This window comes from Pongo pygmaeus, chromosome 2 (genome assembly GCF_028885625.2).
Source record: "Pongo pygmaeus isolate AG05252 chromosome 2, NHGRI_mPonPyg2-v2.0_pri, whole genome shotgun sequence".
NCBI lineage: Eukaryota > Metazoa > Chordata > Mammalia > Primates > Hominidae > Pongo > Pongo pygmaeus.
In genome coordinates this window covers 41077753-41097788 of record NC_085930.1, presented here as the reverse complement: position 1 = coordinate 41097788, position 20036 = coordinate 41077753, and the positions used below count along the sequence as shown (strand labels likewise).

Genomic DNA, 20036 nt, shown 5'->3' with positions numbered 1-20036 from the left:
GCCCTCCTCTCCAGACTTTAGCCTCTCTCTTGCCTCAAGGGGGACCACCTATGCTGCAATTGGTGCATTCGTGTTTACAGCTCTTGCTTGCAAGGATCAGACTAAAGCTGAGTCTGAATCATTGCTTTTCTCTTCCTCTGCTGTTCCTAGCTTTCTTCACTCCCTAAAAATCTCTTGAACCAGAATTCCCATCTCAGGTTTGGCTTCTAGAGAATCTGACCTAAGATAAAGGTTTTCCACAGAGACAGAACTTGAGAAACAATTTCTTTTTTCAAGCCATTTTATTGCCCAGCCATAACTTTGATATTGCTACTAATTCAAAATAGGTAGAGATGATTCACAATTGAACTATGTCTGTCAAATAAATATTGACTTGCCATAGGAAAGAAATAATGTGCATTTGGTAGGCAGCAAAGAATGTTGAATTCATTATTTTACTGTTAGAATACATCTTGGCTGTGAGATTAAGTTGATAGATTTGGAGACATTTGTGAGGTGGATTGGTGTTTTTCGTGATTTGCAAAGTGATTTTGTGTTTATTATGGTCTCCATTTTAGGAAAACCTGAATAAATTGATGACTAATCTGAAAGCAACAGCACCTCATTTTGTGAGATGCATAAATCCCAATGTGAACAAAATGCCAGGTAAGAAGAGATTTCTTTGTAATTCACACTAGGAAATAGATTTGATATTAGCTATATTGAATATCTTTTAAAGAAATATTTATTGGTGCCTTTTATATAAGGGTAGAATTTCATATAGAACAATGAAAATATGTTAAAAATGAGGTCTTTGGAACCTCCTCAATATTGCCATTGAAATGGATGTACAGAAGGATTTCACAAAGCAGTCTCAATTGGGCAACATTAGAATGTTTGATATTACTATTGAAATTCTTCCTTGAATTTTATGCTGAACATGAATGAGCTCCCATGCCATTGTCTACAAGGACAAACTATAATAAAAATGGAATTGAATAATCAATTAGGGGATTAAGGTAGATATTTCAGCATAAAGGAAATTATTTGGTCTGAGTTATCTAAATTGACCATAAAGACAGTTCCTAAAGCCATTTCTAGTTGTTGAGAACACCCTCTAGTCCTCCTTGCCAATGCCAACATCTTCTTCCCTCTTTCTAATAGCATTCATTTTTTTTTAGTTATGTAACTCTGGGCAGTGTCAGTGAATAGTGGTAGGGAGATGATGTGATAGGTGAATGGTGGTGATTTTTTTTTTAATGTTTTCAATTCCCCAAACAAGGGTTTTACCAAAATTAACTACACGGATTGCTTTCCTTACTTCATAAGCTTGAAGATTCCCAGCCACCTCTTTGGAGTTACTGGCCCCTCTGGAGCTTGGTTTGGAGGCTGTCAGCCTCCAAGGAATGTATATGACAAGCCCTATGTCTTCAGAGCACTAACCACCCTTATAATACGTAGCCAGATGTTGCTGGTTCTGATTTCTGAGGTTCCGTAGTATCTTGCATTTTTATTAACCTCCTGTAATTAAGACCCCAATCCTGACAGTCTATGGCCTATTTTGGGAAAGTGTGATACAAAACAATGATGCTGCAGTTTGAGTTTCTGCGATACAAACACTTTCATGTTCATTCACGGCTGTATGTTTTTGCCTCATTGTTTCCTATCAGCTGGGTTTCTGGATGTGTCTAGGGACACTGCTTCCATCTAGCAAGGAATCTAATTAGCTGAGTTCTATTTTGGAGCAATTCTGTTACCTATTAGAGTTGCCTCCCATCGAGTCAACTTGGATTTCAGCAGGTTTGGTTTTTTTCTTAAAGTCATAAGACAAGTCATAAGAAAAGCTTCACGATCTAATCAAAACAGTTATTCATATGTACTTAAAGAGAATGAATGAGTCTGATGTTAAGGTGTCATAGGATTCTACTCCCTGTACCCCTCCCTTTTTTAAAAAAAAAATAATTTGAGACAGAGTCTTGCTCTGTTGCTGAGGCTAGAGTGCAGTGGCTGAAGTGCAGCGGTATGATCTTGGCTCACCACAACCTCTGCCTCCTGGGTTCAAGCAATTCTTGTACCTCAGCCTCCTGTGTAGCTGGGACTACAGGCATGTACCACCACGCCTGGCTAATTTTTATATTTTTGGTAGAGACGGGGTTTTACCAAGTTGGTCAGGCTGGTCTCGAACTTCTGGCCTCAAGTGGCCTGCCCGCCTCAGCCTCTGAAAGTGCTGTGATTACAGGCATGAGCCGCTGTGCCGGCCTACTTGTGCCTTCTTATAGATCATCTGTTTCTATCTGTGAAAGGGATTGGAGTATAGAAATATGGTTATATGATTTAAGTTTGTTTCTGTGACCTTGGGCATGGAGTCCTTTTTTGTTTTTATTTTTCATGTAATACCACGGTAGGAATTTGTGTTAGGAGATGTGGTCCTTGGCTTGTTTCAGAAGACTTGCTGAGGGCAGAGACAGTGGCTTCTTGGATGGTTTTTCAAAGGCTTCTATTGGACATTGCAGCTGCAGTAGAGCTTCTTTGATGAACGAGAAGGTGACAGAGGATGCTTATACTACAGAATAGAATTTAGGCACTCTCACGAAAATAAGGGGAGAATGAAGTCTGGGATGTGGACAAGTCCTTCCTAAGCAAAACTGTAAACAGAATGTTGTGGTTGTGTCCATCTTCCCCTTTCCTTTTATTCTTCCTTCTTCTTATCCCTTCCCCCTCCTGCACAGAGAAGGCAGTTCTCTTTTATGTTCTTATCACCCTTTCTGGCTGGTTTTGGTTGGCAAATGAACGTGAGACCAGCCATTTACAGTCTAGCAAAAAATGTAATCTTTTTGCCTTCCAAGAATATTTGCTTATAAACATCTCATCTAACTGTGAATTAAGGGGCTTGTTCCATGTTAAAGGAATTTCAGGGAAATCATATTTGGAGATGCCTACATAATAGGATGATTACTGTGAGTACTATCAGGTCATAAGTGAGTGAACACCTATGACCTATCATGTGGAAACTATCCAATTCAGACTTTCTTTTTAACCCAAGACGCAGCAATTGGTACAAAATCTGGGCCAATGATTTTTTTTCAGGCACAGATCCACCGTGACTCTTTTTTTTTCCAGGTATACTGGACCCTTACTTGGTTCTACAGCAGTTGCGCTGTAATGGTGTCTTGGAAGGGATTAGGATATGCCGTGAAGGTTTTCCAAACCGACTGCAGTATGCTGATTTTAAACAAAGGTAAACCTACATTCCAGGATCCAAGAAGCCTGAGGCAGTTCATTCTGCTTTCTTCCCTTTCTGAGTGTTTAGGCATGCATTGTTTGTTTGGTTGATGTCCTCCAGACTACACAGATCGATGTGTTTTGGTGGTGGGAAGACATATGATGACAGAGTTCTATTATTATTTCCCCTTAAATCCAACATCCATGTGACTGTAATATCCTTAAATCTCTATTAACAAAGATAATAGACCCACATATAGAAGAAATATATACAGAAGAAACATATGGAGGCTGAATTGAATCTCTGAAGTGTTGTGTATACTTAATCGTAGCTGCCATCCAAGCAGGCTGTGGCTTTACTAGCAAGCCCCTGAAAGGAAGGAAGCCAGCAGGGTGTATGGCAGGAGGCAGGAGCGGCATCTTTTCTATTTCCTGGATTCTAGAAGTTTAAATTATAGGTCATCAAGTCAATTTGAGCAAAGTCTGGTAGAGTAAAAAGGGCCATATTTCTTGCTTTAGAATTAAGAGGCATATTTCTTGTTTTCCACCAACTCACCAACAGGGTGAAGGAATCCTAGAAAAGACATTTAATGTCTCTGCTTTTCAGTTTCCTTATCCATACAGTAGAGATACTTATGCTTTCCTCCCTCCCTCTCTTTCCAATCCTGCCCCTGCCTAATTGAGCAATCAATCAAATGAGGTTGCCTCTAAAGCAGTATGAAAAGTACAAACTATTACACCAATGCAAGGGATTATTGCTTGTACCTTCATTATTGTTACTAAGAATCTTGTGAAAATTGAACATATTAGTAACAGAGATAAAAATCTATATCTCCTTTCACCTCATTTGTCTAGATTAGTCTTTATTTGAATAATATGATTTCCCAACCCTATGATTTTTTCTTTATTTTAAATTAGGTACTGCATTCTGAATCCAAGGACCTTTCCAAAGAGCAAGTTTGTGAGCAGCAGAAAAGCAGCTGAAGAATTACTTGGCTCCTTGGAGATAGACCATACCCAGTACCGATTTGGAATCACTAAGGTAACCAGAAAACTGCAAAGAATGCATTTGGAGACGAAGAGGGGGAAGAGTGTTTATCTTAAAATACCTGTGAATGCTCAATTATAAGGCATTCTTCAGCTCTCATGACCATAAATATCACAAATAGATCTTAGTTGAAGGTGAAAACTTCGGTGCTGTTTGAGACAAATATTCAATGTTTTTTAAACCTCAGTTTTAACTACATTTACATTTTTATAATTAGTCAACTAAGCAAATTTGTGCCAAGATATAAAATACTGAATCAACCTGATGTTATGAGAAAATGTGTATATATCAGAGCTAGAAAAAGGTGAATCAACTTCCTGGAGCTAATGGCTTGTCTGTGTGTGAACTGATTCATCCACCATATTCTTTCAGGGACAGTATTCTCTTAAGGACTAATTTTTCTGAGTAATTTAAAACTTTAAAGTTAACCCACTATCAAAAAATTAATCCCAAACCGACTTCCTTAAATGTGATTCCCTAAATTCTACTTCATCTTAGATGATATTGGCTTGACTCACATATTTTGGGAAACTTCTAACTAATCAATAGATTTGGTATTATCTGGCAGTGAACATCAGTTTGTTCCTAATGACATCCATTATTTGAAGGAGAGTTAAAAAATTCAGGATAAAGACCTCATAGAATTAGAACTCTGTAGGATATGGTTATAAAATGTTGACTCCCATATTTTGAGTACCTGAACATTAGTTTCTGCTGTTTATTGTTTCTGCTGATTTTCACTGATGATGCCTTCCTTCCTTGTGTGTTTAGTTATTTTTGCTGTATACTGTTCATCTGGGCCAAGATTGACATGAGGCAAGTGAAGCTCCTAAGGCACAAATTTCAAAGAGGCTCTCATTCTCAGGGTTGGGCAAGTGAGGTTGAAAGGCGCACACTCTCAGGGCACTCACACTTAGTGCCTCCATAAAATGTGTGCCTTAGGCACCTCACTCATTTCACCTTGTTTGTTAGTAATTATTCTTGAAAAAATACTTTTGTGGACTATTTGATGCCTAGACAAAAGTGCCTTGCTCTAGAACAGAGGTCAGCAAACTATGGCCCAAGAGCCATGTCCACGGACTGTTTTTTTAATATATGGCCCACTAGCTAAAAATGGTTTTAGATGGTTCACGAATTGTTTAAAAAATAAGAATATCCTGCAGAGATTGTTTATAGCCCATAAAGCCTAAAAATATTTACTATCTGATCCTTCACAGAAAATGCTTGCAGAACCCTACCTGGTACTTTGGAGCACTGCATGCCTGAGCCCGTCTTAAAACTTAAACCAGGTTCCCTGAACAATTGAGACATTATTAATAGATAAGGGGAAGAATAGTTTAAGTTCTTAGGCAAACAATAGAACCACATGATTTAATAACATTTTTTTTCACATTTTAGATTTATAAAATCAAACTTTCTAAGAAGTAGATTTTACACATTAAATAAAACTTACAAGAAATGGAATTGATACAGTTATCCCTAGGAACAGAACAGTTGCTCACAGAATCATTTAATAAACATTTGCTGAATACCCATTATGAGTGGAGCTAACATCTGACTTTTCCTTTAGGTGTTTTTTAAAGCTGGGTTTCTGGGCCAGCTGGAAGCAATGAGAGATGAGAGACTATCTAAAGTCTTCACATTGTTCCAAGCCAGAGCACAGGGCAAACTGATGCGAATCAAATTCCAGAAGATTCTGGAAGAAAGGTATTATATGCCCACCCTGCTCCCCAACTGCTAGGGTAATAGTGTGCCTCAACCAGTGCAACTAATCTCATTGCCTAGGTCAAGAGCTGCCTCCTCTGCTTAGGCTGGGTCTTAAACATTTTAAAATCATGATATAACAAAAAGACAGAGTGCAAAGGGCTTTTATTGCCCTATTCAACCAAGTATAAGCATAATTCAGGTATTTCTTGCCATGCTTTCAGGCTTCCCTTTGAGAGAGATTTTTATATTCTGAGAAGTCTGGATCTCTGAGAGTGGTGTGACTCACAATTTATATCAGAAGCAGACCTGGAAAGGTTTGCATATGTCCCACAGCCAACTCTTTGGGGAAGTATGCTTCAAAGACCGAGGTGCTCTGACCCCTTTATTACCTCCCCTGGGTCAGAAACTGTGGCTCTTGTTGACATGTAATCATAACTTTCTTACTTTATTTCAGACAGGTTCACTAGGGACATTTATCACCACGCTTGTACATTCTTAGGCATTGGTTTTGTCTATTGTTTAATAGAATCATGGAAAGCAAGCTAGCAAAGTCTCCAAACAAAGGGACTGTGAGCAAGGGATGCTGAAGTTGTATTTACTTTTTCGTTAGCATATATTGTCTTCTGAAGAGAGGTCTACAGATCTTGGTGTAGCTTGTTTAATTGACAATTTGTTAATTCTGTTTTTTTCCCAAGAGAAAAAGATTATTACATGGTGATGTCAAAGATATTAGAGAGACGACTCTTAAGGGTCTTCTGTGACTCTCATATAGTGGTCAATGTGGTATGGGAGTTTGGGGGTCACAGAACGTGGCTTCTAGGACCAGTTGTGTAAACTTGAGTAAGATTCTTAATTTCTCCATAGTTTACTTTCTTCATGTCTAAAGTGAAGCCTTTATGATCCATTCTCTCTAAATCATGACTTCAAAAATTATTGTGAAAGATCTCAAGCAAATAAAAAATACAGAAAATACTATAATGCATACTCATGGAACCATCATGAAGATATATAAATTCTTAACATTATTATTATTAATTTTTTATTTTTGTAGAAACAGGGTCTCCCCATGTTTCCCAGGCTGGTCTCGAACTCCGGGGCTCAACAGTCCTCTTGCCTCAGCCCCCCAAAGTGCTGTGATTACAGGCATGGGCCATGGCACCCAGCCAACTCTTAACATTTTTTTTCTGTAATTGCTAACAACATTTAAAAAAATTAACACATGTAGTTGAAGCCCCCATATGGTTCTGCTGTAATCCAAGTCTTACCTTTTCCTTCTCAGATCCTGAGTTTGTGTTTCTCATTCCATGTTTTATATATGTCATATAAAAGTATGTTTTCATACCTTTACTTACTCGATATGCAGATATCCTTAAAATGTGACACGATTTTACATGTGCTTAGTCTTCATGTAAATAATATTTTGTATATATTGTCCTGAAGTTTGTCTTTTATATTCAATATTATTCTTTGAAATATATCAATGTTAATGAATCTAGGGCTAGATTATTGATTTTAACTGCTGTATAGTATTCCATTATATAAATATATCATAATTTATCAATTTTCCAGCTAAAGTAAATTTGTTATTTCCTTTTGTTTTTGCTACTAACTTCTGCAGTGACATTTTTGTAAATGTCTCCCCATTCATATACATAAGAGTTTCTTGAGGGCATCATTACTCAAAATACTCCATTTTCTGATAACAATTTGTGGATAGCAGCTGGTCTGAGGCACACACTTTGAGTGGCACTTCTCTAGGGCATGAATTAATAATAGGTTTTAGGTCATACACAACTGCAACTTTGCAAGATGTTGCCAAATTGCTTTCTAATATACCATACTCTCCACCAGCAATGTATGAGAGTCCCCTTGTCCCATGTTCTCACCCACTTGTGGTATATCAGCCTTAAAAGACTTTTGCCAAATGTCTTCATATTTCTGACTTTGGGGAAAGCTATCATTTCCCTTTAACAAATGATGTTTTCTGTAGTTTCTTTTTTTTTTTTTGTAGAAATGACTTATATGAAGGACATTCCTTCTGTTTTATTTTGTTAAGCATTTTTATCAGGAAATTATTTAATCATTTATCTGCGTCTATTGAAACAATCACATGGTTTTTCTGAATTAATCTATAAATGTGTGGAAATATATTAACAGATTTTTAAAAATGTTAAACTTACTTTGGTTAAGAAATATTTTCATACATTGATAGGTTTGATTGTAATATCACCATGAGATTTTTGCATCAATATTCATGAATAAGATTGGCCTGTAATTTTCTTTTCATCTGCTATGTTATCTGAATTTGAATCAAGGTTGTCTTAACCTCATAAAACAGTTGAAGAATGTTTTCTCTCTTCAAAACATGAACCAGTTTATAACTGGTCTTTGAATCTTTGATAGACATTGCCAATAAAATCATCTGGATCTGGTGTTTCTTTTGTGATAGGTTTTATATTTTGATTCAATTTATTTATTGGTTACATGTCTAATGAGATATTTTCTTCTTGAATTAGTGCAGGAAGCTTTCTTTTATTAAAAAAGAAATTTTACATTTCTTTTGAATTTTTCAATTTGATCGATTTTTATTTTTTATTTTATTTTATTTTATTTTATTTTATTTTATTTTTTGAGACAGAGTCTCTCTCTATTGCCCAGGCTGGAGGGCAGTGGCATGATATCGGGTCACTGCAACCTCCACCTCCCTGGTTCAAGTGATTCTTGTGCCTCAGCCTCCTGAGTAGCTGGGATTACAGGCGTGTGCCTCCACACCTGGCTAAATGTTATATTTTTAGTAGAGATAAGGTTTCACCATTTTGAGCAGGCTGGTCTCAAACTCTTGGCCTCACATGATCTGCCTGCCTTGGCTTCCCAAAGTGTTGGGATTATAGGCATGAGCCACTGTACCTGGCCTTATTATTTTTAAATCTCTACTGTATCTATAATTCTATTCCTAGAGCATAATCCTAAATTATATATATTTCTAGAGTATTATCGTTTCTAGTATTGTTTTTTTGTGCCTTCTCTCCTTTTTCTTGACCATTCATGCCACATCTTTAGTCTGTTTAATGAATCACTTAAACTTTTTTCTAGATCATTAATTTCTGATCTTACCTTTATTCTTTCTTTTCTTCTACTTTCTTTGTGTTTATTTTTTTCTTTTTCTAACTTTATTCAGTTATCATTGACAAAAATTGTATATATGGTGTATAATCTGATGTTTTGATATATGTAGGTATTGTGAAATGATTACCGCAATCAAACCGATTAATCATCACCTTACAAAGTTATCATTTGTGTGTGTGGTGAGAGCATTTAAGGTCTACTCTCTAAGCAAATTTCCAGTATACAATACAGTATTAGTAACTATGGTTACCGTACTGTATATTAGATCCTCAGAACTTACTCATCTTGCATAACTGAAACGTTGTGTCCTTTGAGCAACATCTCCTCATTTTCCCCATGCCCTGGCTGCTGGTAACCACCATTCCACTCTCTACTTCTGTGAGTTTGACTTTTTTAACATCCCACATATGAGTGAGATCATGCCGTATTTGTCTTTAAGTGCCTGGCTTATTATACTTAGCATAATGCCCTCTAGGTTAACCCATGTTGTCACAAATGACAATGTTTTCTTTTTTAAGGTTGAATAATATTTCATTGTATATTTATGCCACATTTTCTTTATTTATTTGTCAATGAACACTTAGGTTGATTCCATATCTTGGCTATTGCAAATAATAGTACAATGAACATGGTAGTGCAGATATGTCTTCAAAATTCTAATTTCATTAGTATTTTGAAATATTAATGGGATTGATAGATCCTATGGTAGTTCCATTTTTAATTTTTTGAGGAGCCTTCATACTGTTTTCCATAATGGCTGTACCAATTTACATTCCCATCAACAGTGTACAAGGGTTCCCTTTTTCCATATACTTGCCAACCCTTATCTTTTGTCTTTATTAATAGCCATTCTAACAGGTGTGAGGTGATATCTCATTGTGGTTTTAATTTGTATTTCCCTGATAATTAGTGATGTTGAACATTTTTTCATATATTATTGGCCATTTGTAGTCTTTTGAGAAATGTCTATCAGGTTATTGCTGATTTTTAATGGGGTTGTTTTCATGCTATAGACTTGAATTCCTTATATATTTTGAATATTACCCCTTTATTGCATGTATAGTTTGCAAATATTTTCTCCCATTCCATAGGTTGTCTTCTCCTTGTTTATAGTTTCTTTTGCTGTGCAGAAGCTTTTTAGTTTGATGTAATCCCATTGTCTGTTTTTGCTTGTGTTGCCTTTGGTTTTGGGGTCACATTGAAAAAAATTGCCAAAACCAATGTCAAGAAACTTTTTCTCCAAGTGTTCTTCTGGTAATTTTACAGTTTCAGATCTTACATTTAAGTCTTCAGTTCATTTTGAGTTCATATTTCTATATGGTGTGAGATGAGGATCCACTTACTCTTCTGCATGTGGATATCTAATTTACTAACCCCATTTATTGAAAAGACTGTCCTTTCCATACTGTGTGTTTTTGGCAACTTTATTGAAGATCAATTAACCATAAATGCGTAGATTGATTTCTGGGTTCTCTGATCTGTTCCATTGGACTATATGTTTTTTTTTTATGCTAATACCATGTTGTTTTGATTGCTATAGTTTGTAGCATATTTTGAAATTAGGTAATGTGATTCTTCCACCTTTGTTTCTATTGTCTTGACTATTTGAGGTCTTTTGTGGTTCCATATAAATTTTAGGAATTTTTTCCTAGTTCTGTAAAAAATGCCATTGGAATTTTAAAAGGGTTTGCATTGAATCTGTAGATAACTTTGGGGACTATGGACTTTTAACCAAAAATATTCTGTGTTCTTTCAATTCATGAACACAAGATATTTTTGCATTTGTTTGTGTCTTCAATTTCTTTTATCAATGTTTTATAGTTTTCAACATGCAGATCTTTTACCTCCTTGGTAAGATTTATTCCTATCTATTTTAGTTTATTTTTGATGCTATTATGAATTGAGTTCTTTTTTGGTGGTTTTTAGGGTTTTCTACATGATAGTTTAACTTCTTTGTTTCTAATTTGAATGGCTTTTGTTTCCTCTTTTTGCTAATTACTGTGGTTAGGACTTTCAGTACTATATTGAAAAAAACTATTGAGAGTGAGCATTCTTGTCTTGTTCCTGACCTTAGAGGAAAAGCTTTCAGTTTTTCACCATTAAGTATGACGTTAGCTGTGGGCTTGTCATATATGGCCTTTATTATGTTGCGGTACCTTCCTTGTATACCTATATTGTTGAAAATTTTTATGATGGATGAATGGTTGGATGTTAAATCTTGTCAAATACAAAGATATTTATATCATCGTGATGAATTGACCCATTTGTCGTTATGTAATAACTTTCTTTTTCTCTTGTTACAGTTTTTGACTTATATATATTTTATCTGATGTAACTATAAGTATCCCTGCTCTTTTTCAATTTCCGTTTGCATGGCATACCTTTTTCCATTTCTTACTTTCAACCTGTGTATGTTCTCAAAGCTAAAGTACGTCTCTTGTTGGCAGCATATAGTTGGGTTTGGTTTTTCTATTCATTCAGCCACTCTGTCTTTTGATTGGTGAACTTATTTCATTTATATTTAAAGTAATTATTAATAGATACAGACTTACTACTGCCATTTTGTTAATTGTTTTATGACTTTAAAAAAATTGTTTGTTTCTTTCTGTCTTCCTTTGTGATGTGATAATATTTTGTAATGCTAGGTATTCCTTTCTATTTATCTTCTCTATACTTACTGGAAGTTTTTTCTTTGTGATTACCATGAGGCTTACATAAAACATCTTGTAGTTACATGTTTATCCTAAGTTGACAACATCTTATTTTAAGCTGGCAGTAGTTTAACTTCAACTACATATAAAAACTCTTCATTTTAACTTATCTTGTCCCCACATTTTATGTTATTTATGTCACAATTTAATATTTTTTAATATTGTATATCTATTAATCAGTTATTATAGCTATAGTTATTTTAAATGATTTTGTACATTAACTAATTTTAGAGTTAAAGGTGATTTATGCACCATTATTACAGTATTATTCTGAATTTGACTATATTCTTATCTTTTCAGTGAGTTTTACACTTTGATATATTTTTGTGTGGTTAGTTAGCATCCTTTTGTTTCAACTTGAAGAACACCCTTTACATTTCTTGTAAGGCAAGTAGTGATGATAAACTCCCACAGCTTTTATTTGTGTGGCAGTCTGTATCTCTCCATTTCTGAAAGGCAGCCTTGCTGGATACAGTATTTCTGGTTGGTGGTTTTTAGTTTTTTTTTTTCTTTTAGCACTTTGATTATATCATACCACTCTCTTCTGGTCTGCAAGGTTTTTGCTGAGAAATCTGCTCATAGTCTCATGAGGATTTCATTATATGTGACAGGTTACTTTTGTTTTGCTACATTCAAAATTCTCTCTTTGACTTTTGAGAATTTCATTATAATGTGCATTGGTGAAGATCTCTTTATATTTGATCTACTTGGGGTTCTTTGGGCTTAATGAATCTAGTTGTTCGTTTTCCTCTCCAGATTTAAAAGTTTTCTGTCATTGTTTCTTTAAATAAGCTTTCTGTTTCTATCTCTTTCTCTGCTCCTTCCGTGACTCCCATAATGTGTATATTGGTAAGCTTGCCGGTGTCCTATAAGTGCTGTAGGCATTCTTCATTCTTTTCATTTGTTTTTCCTTTTTGTTCCTCTAAATGAGTAATTTCAAGTGACCTGTCTGTGAGCTCACTGATTCTGCCCCTTGATTGCACTTATACCTTCCATGGAATTTCTCAGTCCAGTCATTGTGTTCTTCAATTCCAGAATTTCTATGTGGTTCTTTTTTGTGGTTTTTATTTCCTTGTTGAACTTCTCCTTTTGTTCATGTATTATTTTTCTCACTTTGTTTAGTTGTTCTCTTGTAGCTCACTAAGCTTTTTTTTAAGATCATTGTTTTGAATTCTTTGTTAGCAATTCATAGATCTCCATTTAGGGTGGGTTTTTAGGGATTTATTTCATTCTTTTTATTTTGTTGTGTGTTCCTGATTCTTCATGTTTATTATAGCTTTGCATAAATGTCTGTACATTTGAAGAAATAGCAGCCCCCCTCCTCCATGTTTATGGACTGGCTTTGACTGGGCAAGATCTTCACCAGACATCTTGGCTAGAGATTTTAGGCCTTTGTCCCTAACTGCTCCAGGTGTCCAGTTTGTTTGTGTATTTGTTTCAGAAGCCTGTAATTTCTTGCTTTCTCCAGTTGTTACTTTGTAGATCTCCATTTTTTTAGGGTGGTTACTGGTGCTTTGTTTTGTTCCTTTGGTGGTATCATATTTTTTTGATTATTCATGATCCTTGTGGCCTTACATTAGTGTTTGTGCATTTGAAGTAGTACATCTTTTGGTCTTTATAGGCTGGCTTCAACAGGAAAACCTCTTCAGCAGTAAGCTTGGTCAGAGATTCTTGGCAGACCGGCTGGCAGTGTCCATCGGCAGGATTGCTGCTGGAGTCTTGGGGCATGATGGCCTGGTGGCAGTTTCAGTGCACATTCAGGCCCAGTTTCTGGGTCCATGGAGATTAGCCTGGAGGCTGTATACACTAGATCTTAGATCCACATGGGTAGGCCTTGGTGTCTAAGTCCACGGTAGCAGACTTAGTGAGGGTATGTCTGGATGCTGGGGCCATGAGAGTCAGTCTGTGGTTAGGCTCTACTGGAACACCCTTATTGACTGGGTTCATGGGGATAGGTCTGGGGCCTGGGTCTGTGGGGACTGGACTGATTATTGGGATGGTCCTGGAATCTGGGTCATTGGGGGTAGGCTTGCAGTCTGGGGCTGCATGTCTGGACTGGCACTGGGGCAGGCCTGGAACCTGAGGTTTTAAGGGTCATCCTGGAGTCTGGAGCTGTGGGGGTTTATTCTTTTCTCAATTCACTAGTTTTTTTTTCCCCAGTATTTCTAATAACCTGCTTAATTTTTCCACTGAGTATTTGATTTCAACTGCTATATTTTTTAGTTTCAGACATTTTATTTGGTCTTCTTTCAAATCTGTGTGTCCTTTTATCATAGTGGTTCATTGTTTCTAAAGTTCTTTCCTTTATACCTTTAATAATTTTTAACATAATTATTTGATTGTCTCCATCAGATAGTTCAATTATCTGAAAATCTTGGGGGTTTCATCAAACTTTTTATTATATGTGCTCAACTTCATTTTCCTATATGTGTTTTGTAACTTTGGATTGTAAGCCCTCTTCAGGGGGCCTTATGTAGGAGAACTTCTGGTGCTTGGGTTTAAGGTATTTTTTTTTCCAATGTAATTTTGCATTTTCCTACCCCAAGGGTCAAAAAGGTATTTATTATCAGAGTAAAAAAATCATTGTGCTAATTTCTTGGATATGTGTGTATCATTCAGGCAGTATAATTTAGACCTTAAATACTTCAGTGGTACTGGATCATAAAAAAAAAATCTGAAGTAGGATTTGTCTTCACTCACACCAAATCAGATGTGCTTTAATTTGATATCTCTCTTTGCTGGTAGGTGGATTTTTCAGTCCTCCTTTTTATTAAGGGTAAGATTCTTTGAAGGTTTCTGCCTTGCCTTTGTATCCATGTGAATATGAAAATACAAACTCTTACAATGCCAAGACTTGTTTCCTCCTTCTGTAAAGATGGCCAAGCTATGTATGCATTCACTTATTGTTCAAGTTTTTGGTGCCTTCTATATGTCTTACTCTCTTTATGTTCAGCTCTCATTCAAAGAATGTTTGTGGTAGGAACATTTTTAGGATATCTAGTCCATAATACTGCTAACCCCAGATATCCCTTGGAGAGTTTTTGCCAGAATCAAGTGAAAGTCCAGATATAAAAGTGCTTTGAAGACTAATAAGAATTTTTTATGACTCCTAAAAAGATGTGTTTATTGAAGATCTTAATTTGGGAACTAATTCTCCTATAGTCAGGGCTAACTTGCTTTTCTTTTTTCTTTCTTGATTTAGGGATGCACTTATTTTGATCCAATGCAACGTAAGAGCTTTCATGGCTGTGAAGAACTGGCCCTGGATGAGGCTCTTCTTCAAGATCAAGCCTCTTGTTAAATCTTCAGAAGTAAGAGAAGGAATAGCTGGACTGAAGGAAGAGTGTGCACAATTACAGAAAGCCTTGGAGAAATCAGAGTTTCAGAGGGAGGAACTAAAAGCAAAGCACGTATCCCTCACTCAGGAAAAAAATGACCTGATTCTTCAGCTTCAGGCTGTGAGTAGCCCCACCATTTGTTCTTTAAATCAAGTTTTTAATTAGACTCCCTTGTTAAGCAGGCAGTGTTGACATGGAAAAAAATAGATGCATGTGTTTTTCAAATACCAAAGGATTTTATAAAACCAAAGACAATGAAAACAAAGAGATACCCTGTTTCATAGTGAAGTGATTTAATTGGCAAGATGTCTTTTAAAAAGGGACAAATTATCAGATGGGTTTTTACTGTGTAATAGCACATCATGGAGGCCAGGAAGCTCTGGGTCTTAATTTAAAGTTTGTATGTAGCCCATGACCCATTAGCAAATCAGTAGACAGGATTTTAGTAGGTCCCAAGAAAAGCTTGACTGAGATCTTCAGGAATGTTGCAGTGTGCTTCTAGTCGGCTATCCTGATTTTGGTCTCCCTACTTCCCCTTCCTGGGTCCAAATCAACATTACTAATGAGCTGAGTTTTTAAAACTCTTAACCTTGGCTTTGTATCAAATTTATTTGTGAAATATTAAAAAAATAAAAATAAAGATGGCTAGACTCCTTTCTCAGATATTTTGATTAAGCAGACTCTGTGTGCTTCCAAATAATCTCTGTGGGTGACTCTGATATCCAGTCCAGATTAAGAACCATTGTCTTGAAAAAAGCATCATGTTGCTTCATGCGTGAGCAACCCTCAGATCATATAATACATACATTTTTAGACTCCAAACCCCTGGTTTTGGCATTCAAGCCTCTTCAAGCATACAGTATGATGCTAACGTGTCATTACTCACTCTCTTTCATGTTACTCCTCCCTAGCTCCCTGGACTACTGTGATCCCGAAACAGCCCAAAGGGCCAGGATGAAATTTTAACCACCTTTATAATACTTTCCTCTCTACTTAGCACAGTGTTAAGTTGAAAAATGCTGCATTCAAATATAATTTTTCTTGCTTTTTAAACAAGAAACAACAGTTTTTCTTATTTTTAAACTTTACTAAAAACAGAGAAAATTTAGTGCTTTCAGACTGACACAAGTTATTCTTTTATTATTATTACTTTTTAATATTTTGGAGCTGTATTATCTACGAGCATGCCAACAGGCTGTATTTTATGTAAGACTTTATACCCAAACCCCCATTTCTGATACATATTTAACATAGCAGTGATTCTACAACTTCAGTGTATACCAGTCTTACCTGGTATGCTTGTTAAAAATACAAATTCCTGGGCCCCATTTCAAAGCTACTGTAAGAAACTGTAAGAATCACAATTTGTAAAATATTTTGGCTTAGGGAATAGATAGCTTTGTTTGAGACTTGGCCTTCCAGTTTCTGTCATTCTTCCAACTGATGGAAAGTAGCCAGTGCTACCTGGGGTGATGCAAGAGATAGAAATGGACCCAGCTTGTGTAGGGCGTGGTAGACAAAAGCTTGAGACGCATGTCAAAGATCATCGTAGGGAGCATGGGAAACACATGGAAGCAAACTCTAGAGCAAACTCAAGAAGACTGAGATGAGTTCAGATTGTAACTGTGATTAAGAAGTTGACAGAGCTATCATTATATATTATTATGTATAATATCTATTTATGATTATTTATTTTAAGGGAGAAAGCTAAACACAAAAGAATCCAAAAAAAAAAGAAATATTTTGAAATCCTTCTTTGCTTAGTCAAAATTCCACCAGAACTGAGTGACCCCATTCCAATTAACATTGTGAGTACGTCAGAGAGCTGCCATTGGGGAAAGAATCTTCCTACTGCTAAACTGCCACACCATTGCTCAGCCCCCAAATCCTACTGTCATGTTTAATGAAGAGATCAATGATGGTCGATTGGACTGTCCTCTTTGTTCAGTGATGGTGACAGGTCTTGTATACAGGCTGAATGGAATGCAGCAAAAACTGTTCTGCTTGTCAACCTGGGGTGAACTAAGATAAAATGTCCCCATTATTTCCCATACATTGGAAGCTTCTCTGATTTGCATTGACGCTTCCTAAATGTCCTGATACTTCTATCTATTTAGCCCTTGTTCTGGGGTTTTCAGTGAAGTTGTACATTTATTATTCTATACCTCTCTCTATCTGTGCCTCTTTGAGCCCCGTTTGCTGGGTAGGCAGCCATTCTCCAGCCAGGAGCTACTCACAGGCCAATAGCCTGGATTTTTACCTCCCCCCAGCCCCCACTCTTGATCTAATTAGCAGACACAAGTTAAGTGAGGCAAATGGATCATTAATACATTGCCCAAACTGGCATATTGTGAAGGATAGATGAGGTCTCGAGATGGAAGATGAAAATGTATGTAAAGTTATATTACAGCAAGACCTGCAACAATTAAGAACTTGCTTATGAAGAAGAGGTTTTATTTAGCCAATAAAGAAGACAAATTAGAGGGGTTTAAAGTTATGAAAGGTGCTCTGTAGTAAAAAGCCCCTTTGCTTTTTACTTGACCCATAACACAGGAACGATGGGTCACCCAATAATAGCTGGAGGCAGTGCCTGTGAAAGGATAAAGAGTAACACATGCTCTTTGTGTAACTTCGTGCTGGCAGAATCATTGAGGCAAAAATTTTAGTTGGTAGTAACAGTGAACTCTAGTTAGTGACTTGCAAATAACCTTATGAATTCTAAATTTAGCCTATGAATTTAAAAAACATATAACTCAGCTCAATTTATTAGAAGAGATGTATATTAAACACGTACATCCGTGCACTTATAACAGTTATAGTGCAATATTCTGAGGGAACTCTCCTTTCTTAAAAGATAATTTGCTGAGCAGTTATCAACCTCAGACTCTGTGCCCACATGGATGTTTCCAGAAGCTGTGGTTTAAGCAGCACACCACTGATTTTTGGAGGCATGCTAGCTCCTTTAGGCCACCAGGATTCTATTAAGTGCTTTAGAAGAAGTAATCTAATCTACTGAATTGGCCTGAGAGATTGAAAGCACCTCCAAACACAAGCAACTTCTCCACTTCTCAGTGATCGGATCAGGGACCTGGGAATATTATTGCAGCTGTTGAGGAAAGGCAGGTGAAAGTGCTGGGCAGAGGGCAGGCAATTATCTCTTTGCTATGTGTTAAGCAGCATTTTCACCTAGCTGATAAATTACTTCCAGCTGTTGGCAACAATTTTCTCCTCATCATGGCAGGAGCAAGAGACACTGGCAAATGTTGAAGAGCAGTGCGAGTGGCTGATTAAATCCAAGATCCAGCTGGAGGCCAGAGTAAAGGAGCTGTCAGAGAGGGTGGAGGAAGAAGAGGAGATAAATTCTGAGCTGACTGCCAGGGGGCGGAAACTCGAAGATGAATGTTTTGAGTTGAAGAAAGAAATCGATGACCTGGAAACAATGTTGGTGAAGTCAGAGAAGGAGAAGCATACTACAGAGCACAAGGTACTTTTTCCATAATGTTAGTTAAGAAGGCCTAGCAGCCAGAGTTCCACTCTCAAATCAGGTTTTGGTATCTGACTTGCTCTATTCAAGTTAATTAACACAGTGGCCTGCAACTTTACAGCATTGAGAGTCAGAACTGGCACAAAATATAGAGTCTGATAAACTATGCTGTCCCAATTCAGATTTCCAATTTGAACTTATGGAACCTTATTTAATCTCCCAAATGAAACATTTTCATTTGTTTCAATTCTATTGCATCTGAACTCTATAATAGAGTAAAATGGTTTCATCGGGCCTGTAAGAACCCCCCTTTTTTTTTTGGAAGGAGAATGAGCATGATACGGTTTGCTAAAAGATAATTTGGGATGTGCCTGCGTCCCCAGCTGTGTCATTGATTTGGAGTTTGACCTTGAAGATGTCACTTTAATTCTGGTTAAAGGCTTTCATCTTTTGTTTGTTTTGGCTGAGAGTTTGAGGGTTTTAACTTGCGCATCTGTGTGTGGATTGAGGACAGTGAGGAGTCCGCATCAAGCCTCTGATACACAATCTCCAAAGTGACACCATAATTTTGGCAGGCTATTAAATAGCACTCTTATTTTTATTGATTCCCTTTCATAAAAAGCACATGGGCCTAGTACAGTCAACTTCCATGTTTGCATATTTTGTCAGCTGGAACTCTTCTTTAACTGCCACTTTCTTGGGATCCTGAGGCACAACACAATCAGTACATGCCATGACTCCTCAAAAGAAATCGCAATTGCTTTTAGTGTTGTTACTGTTATATAATAATGTGAATTAAATTGGCCATCCAATTTAGTTCATATTAATAATGTTAAATAATTATAAATAATGTTAATTATTTACCCATATTAATGTTTAAACAGAATACTCCGTTTCCTCACCATGACAGATAACAGATCATTTTTGTGGGAGAAAAACTAAATTTAGCTTTAGAAAGTGTATCAGGAATTTGGCTAAATACAGCTGTTTGTGACATTGGATACCTCATGCGTAGTTTTGGACGACAAAAGAGAGATGACCCTCAGTGTTATGCACAACTTTCCAGCAGTGGCTTTAATGAAGCTGTCATCTTCTTCCCACAGGTCAAGAACTTGACTGAGGAAGTAGAGTTTCTAAATGAGGATATCAGCAAACTTAACAGAGCAGCCAAGGTTGTGCAGGAGGCCCATCAGCAGACCCTGGATGACCTGCACATGGAGGAGCAGAAGCTCAGCAGCCTGAGCAAAGCAAATCTGAAGCTGGAACAGCAAGTTGATGAGGTCAGTAACAGTGCATCTTGTTAGTTATCTATCTGTCTACATATATACATAACTCCAATTTTTACTTCATTAATTTATCTTGACAGTTTCAGAAAGACCTAGTAGCATAGTTTGTTTTCCTGATTATTGAGAATAAAAGGG

At 36.6% G+C, this 20036-nt stretch overlaps 1 protein-coding gene across 1 annotated transcript in view; it reads left to right on the top strand.

Moving 5' to 3' along the window:
* MYH15 (myosin heavy chain 15) overlaps positions 1–20036 on the top strand; it is a 103904-nt gene that overhangs the window by 25317 nt on the left and 58551 nt on the right. The window contains exons 7-13 of the mRNA XM_054483603.2: positions 558–645; positions 3100–3217; positions 4120–4243; positions 5820–5956; positions 14996–15251; positions 18373–18615; positions 19719–19895. Of these exons, the coding sequence (XP_054339578.1) occupies positions 558–645; positions 3100–3217; positions 4120–4243; positions 5820–5956; positions 14996–15251; positions 18373–18615; positions 19719–19895 (1143 nt within the window). The remainder of the gene's footprint in view (positions 1–557; positions 646–3099; positions 3218–4119; positions 4244–5819; positions 5957–14995; positions 15252–18372; positions 18616–19718; positions 19896–20036) is intronic.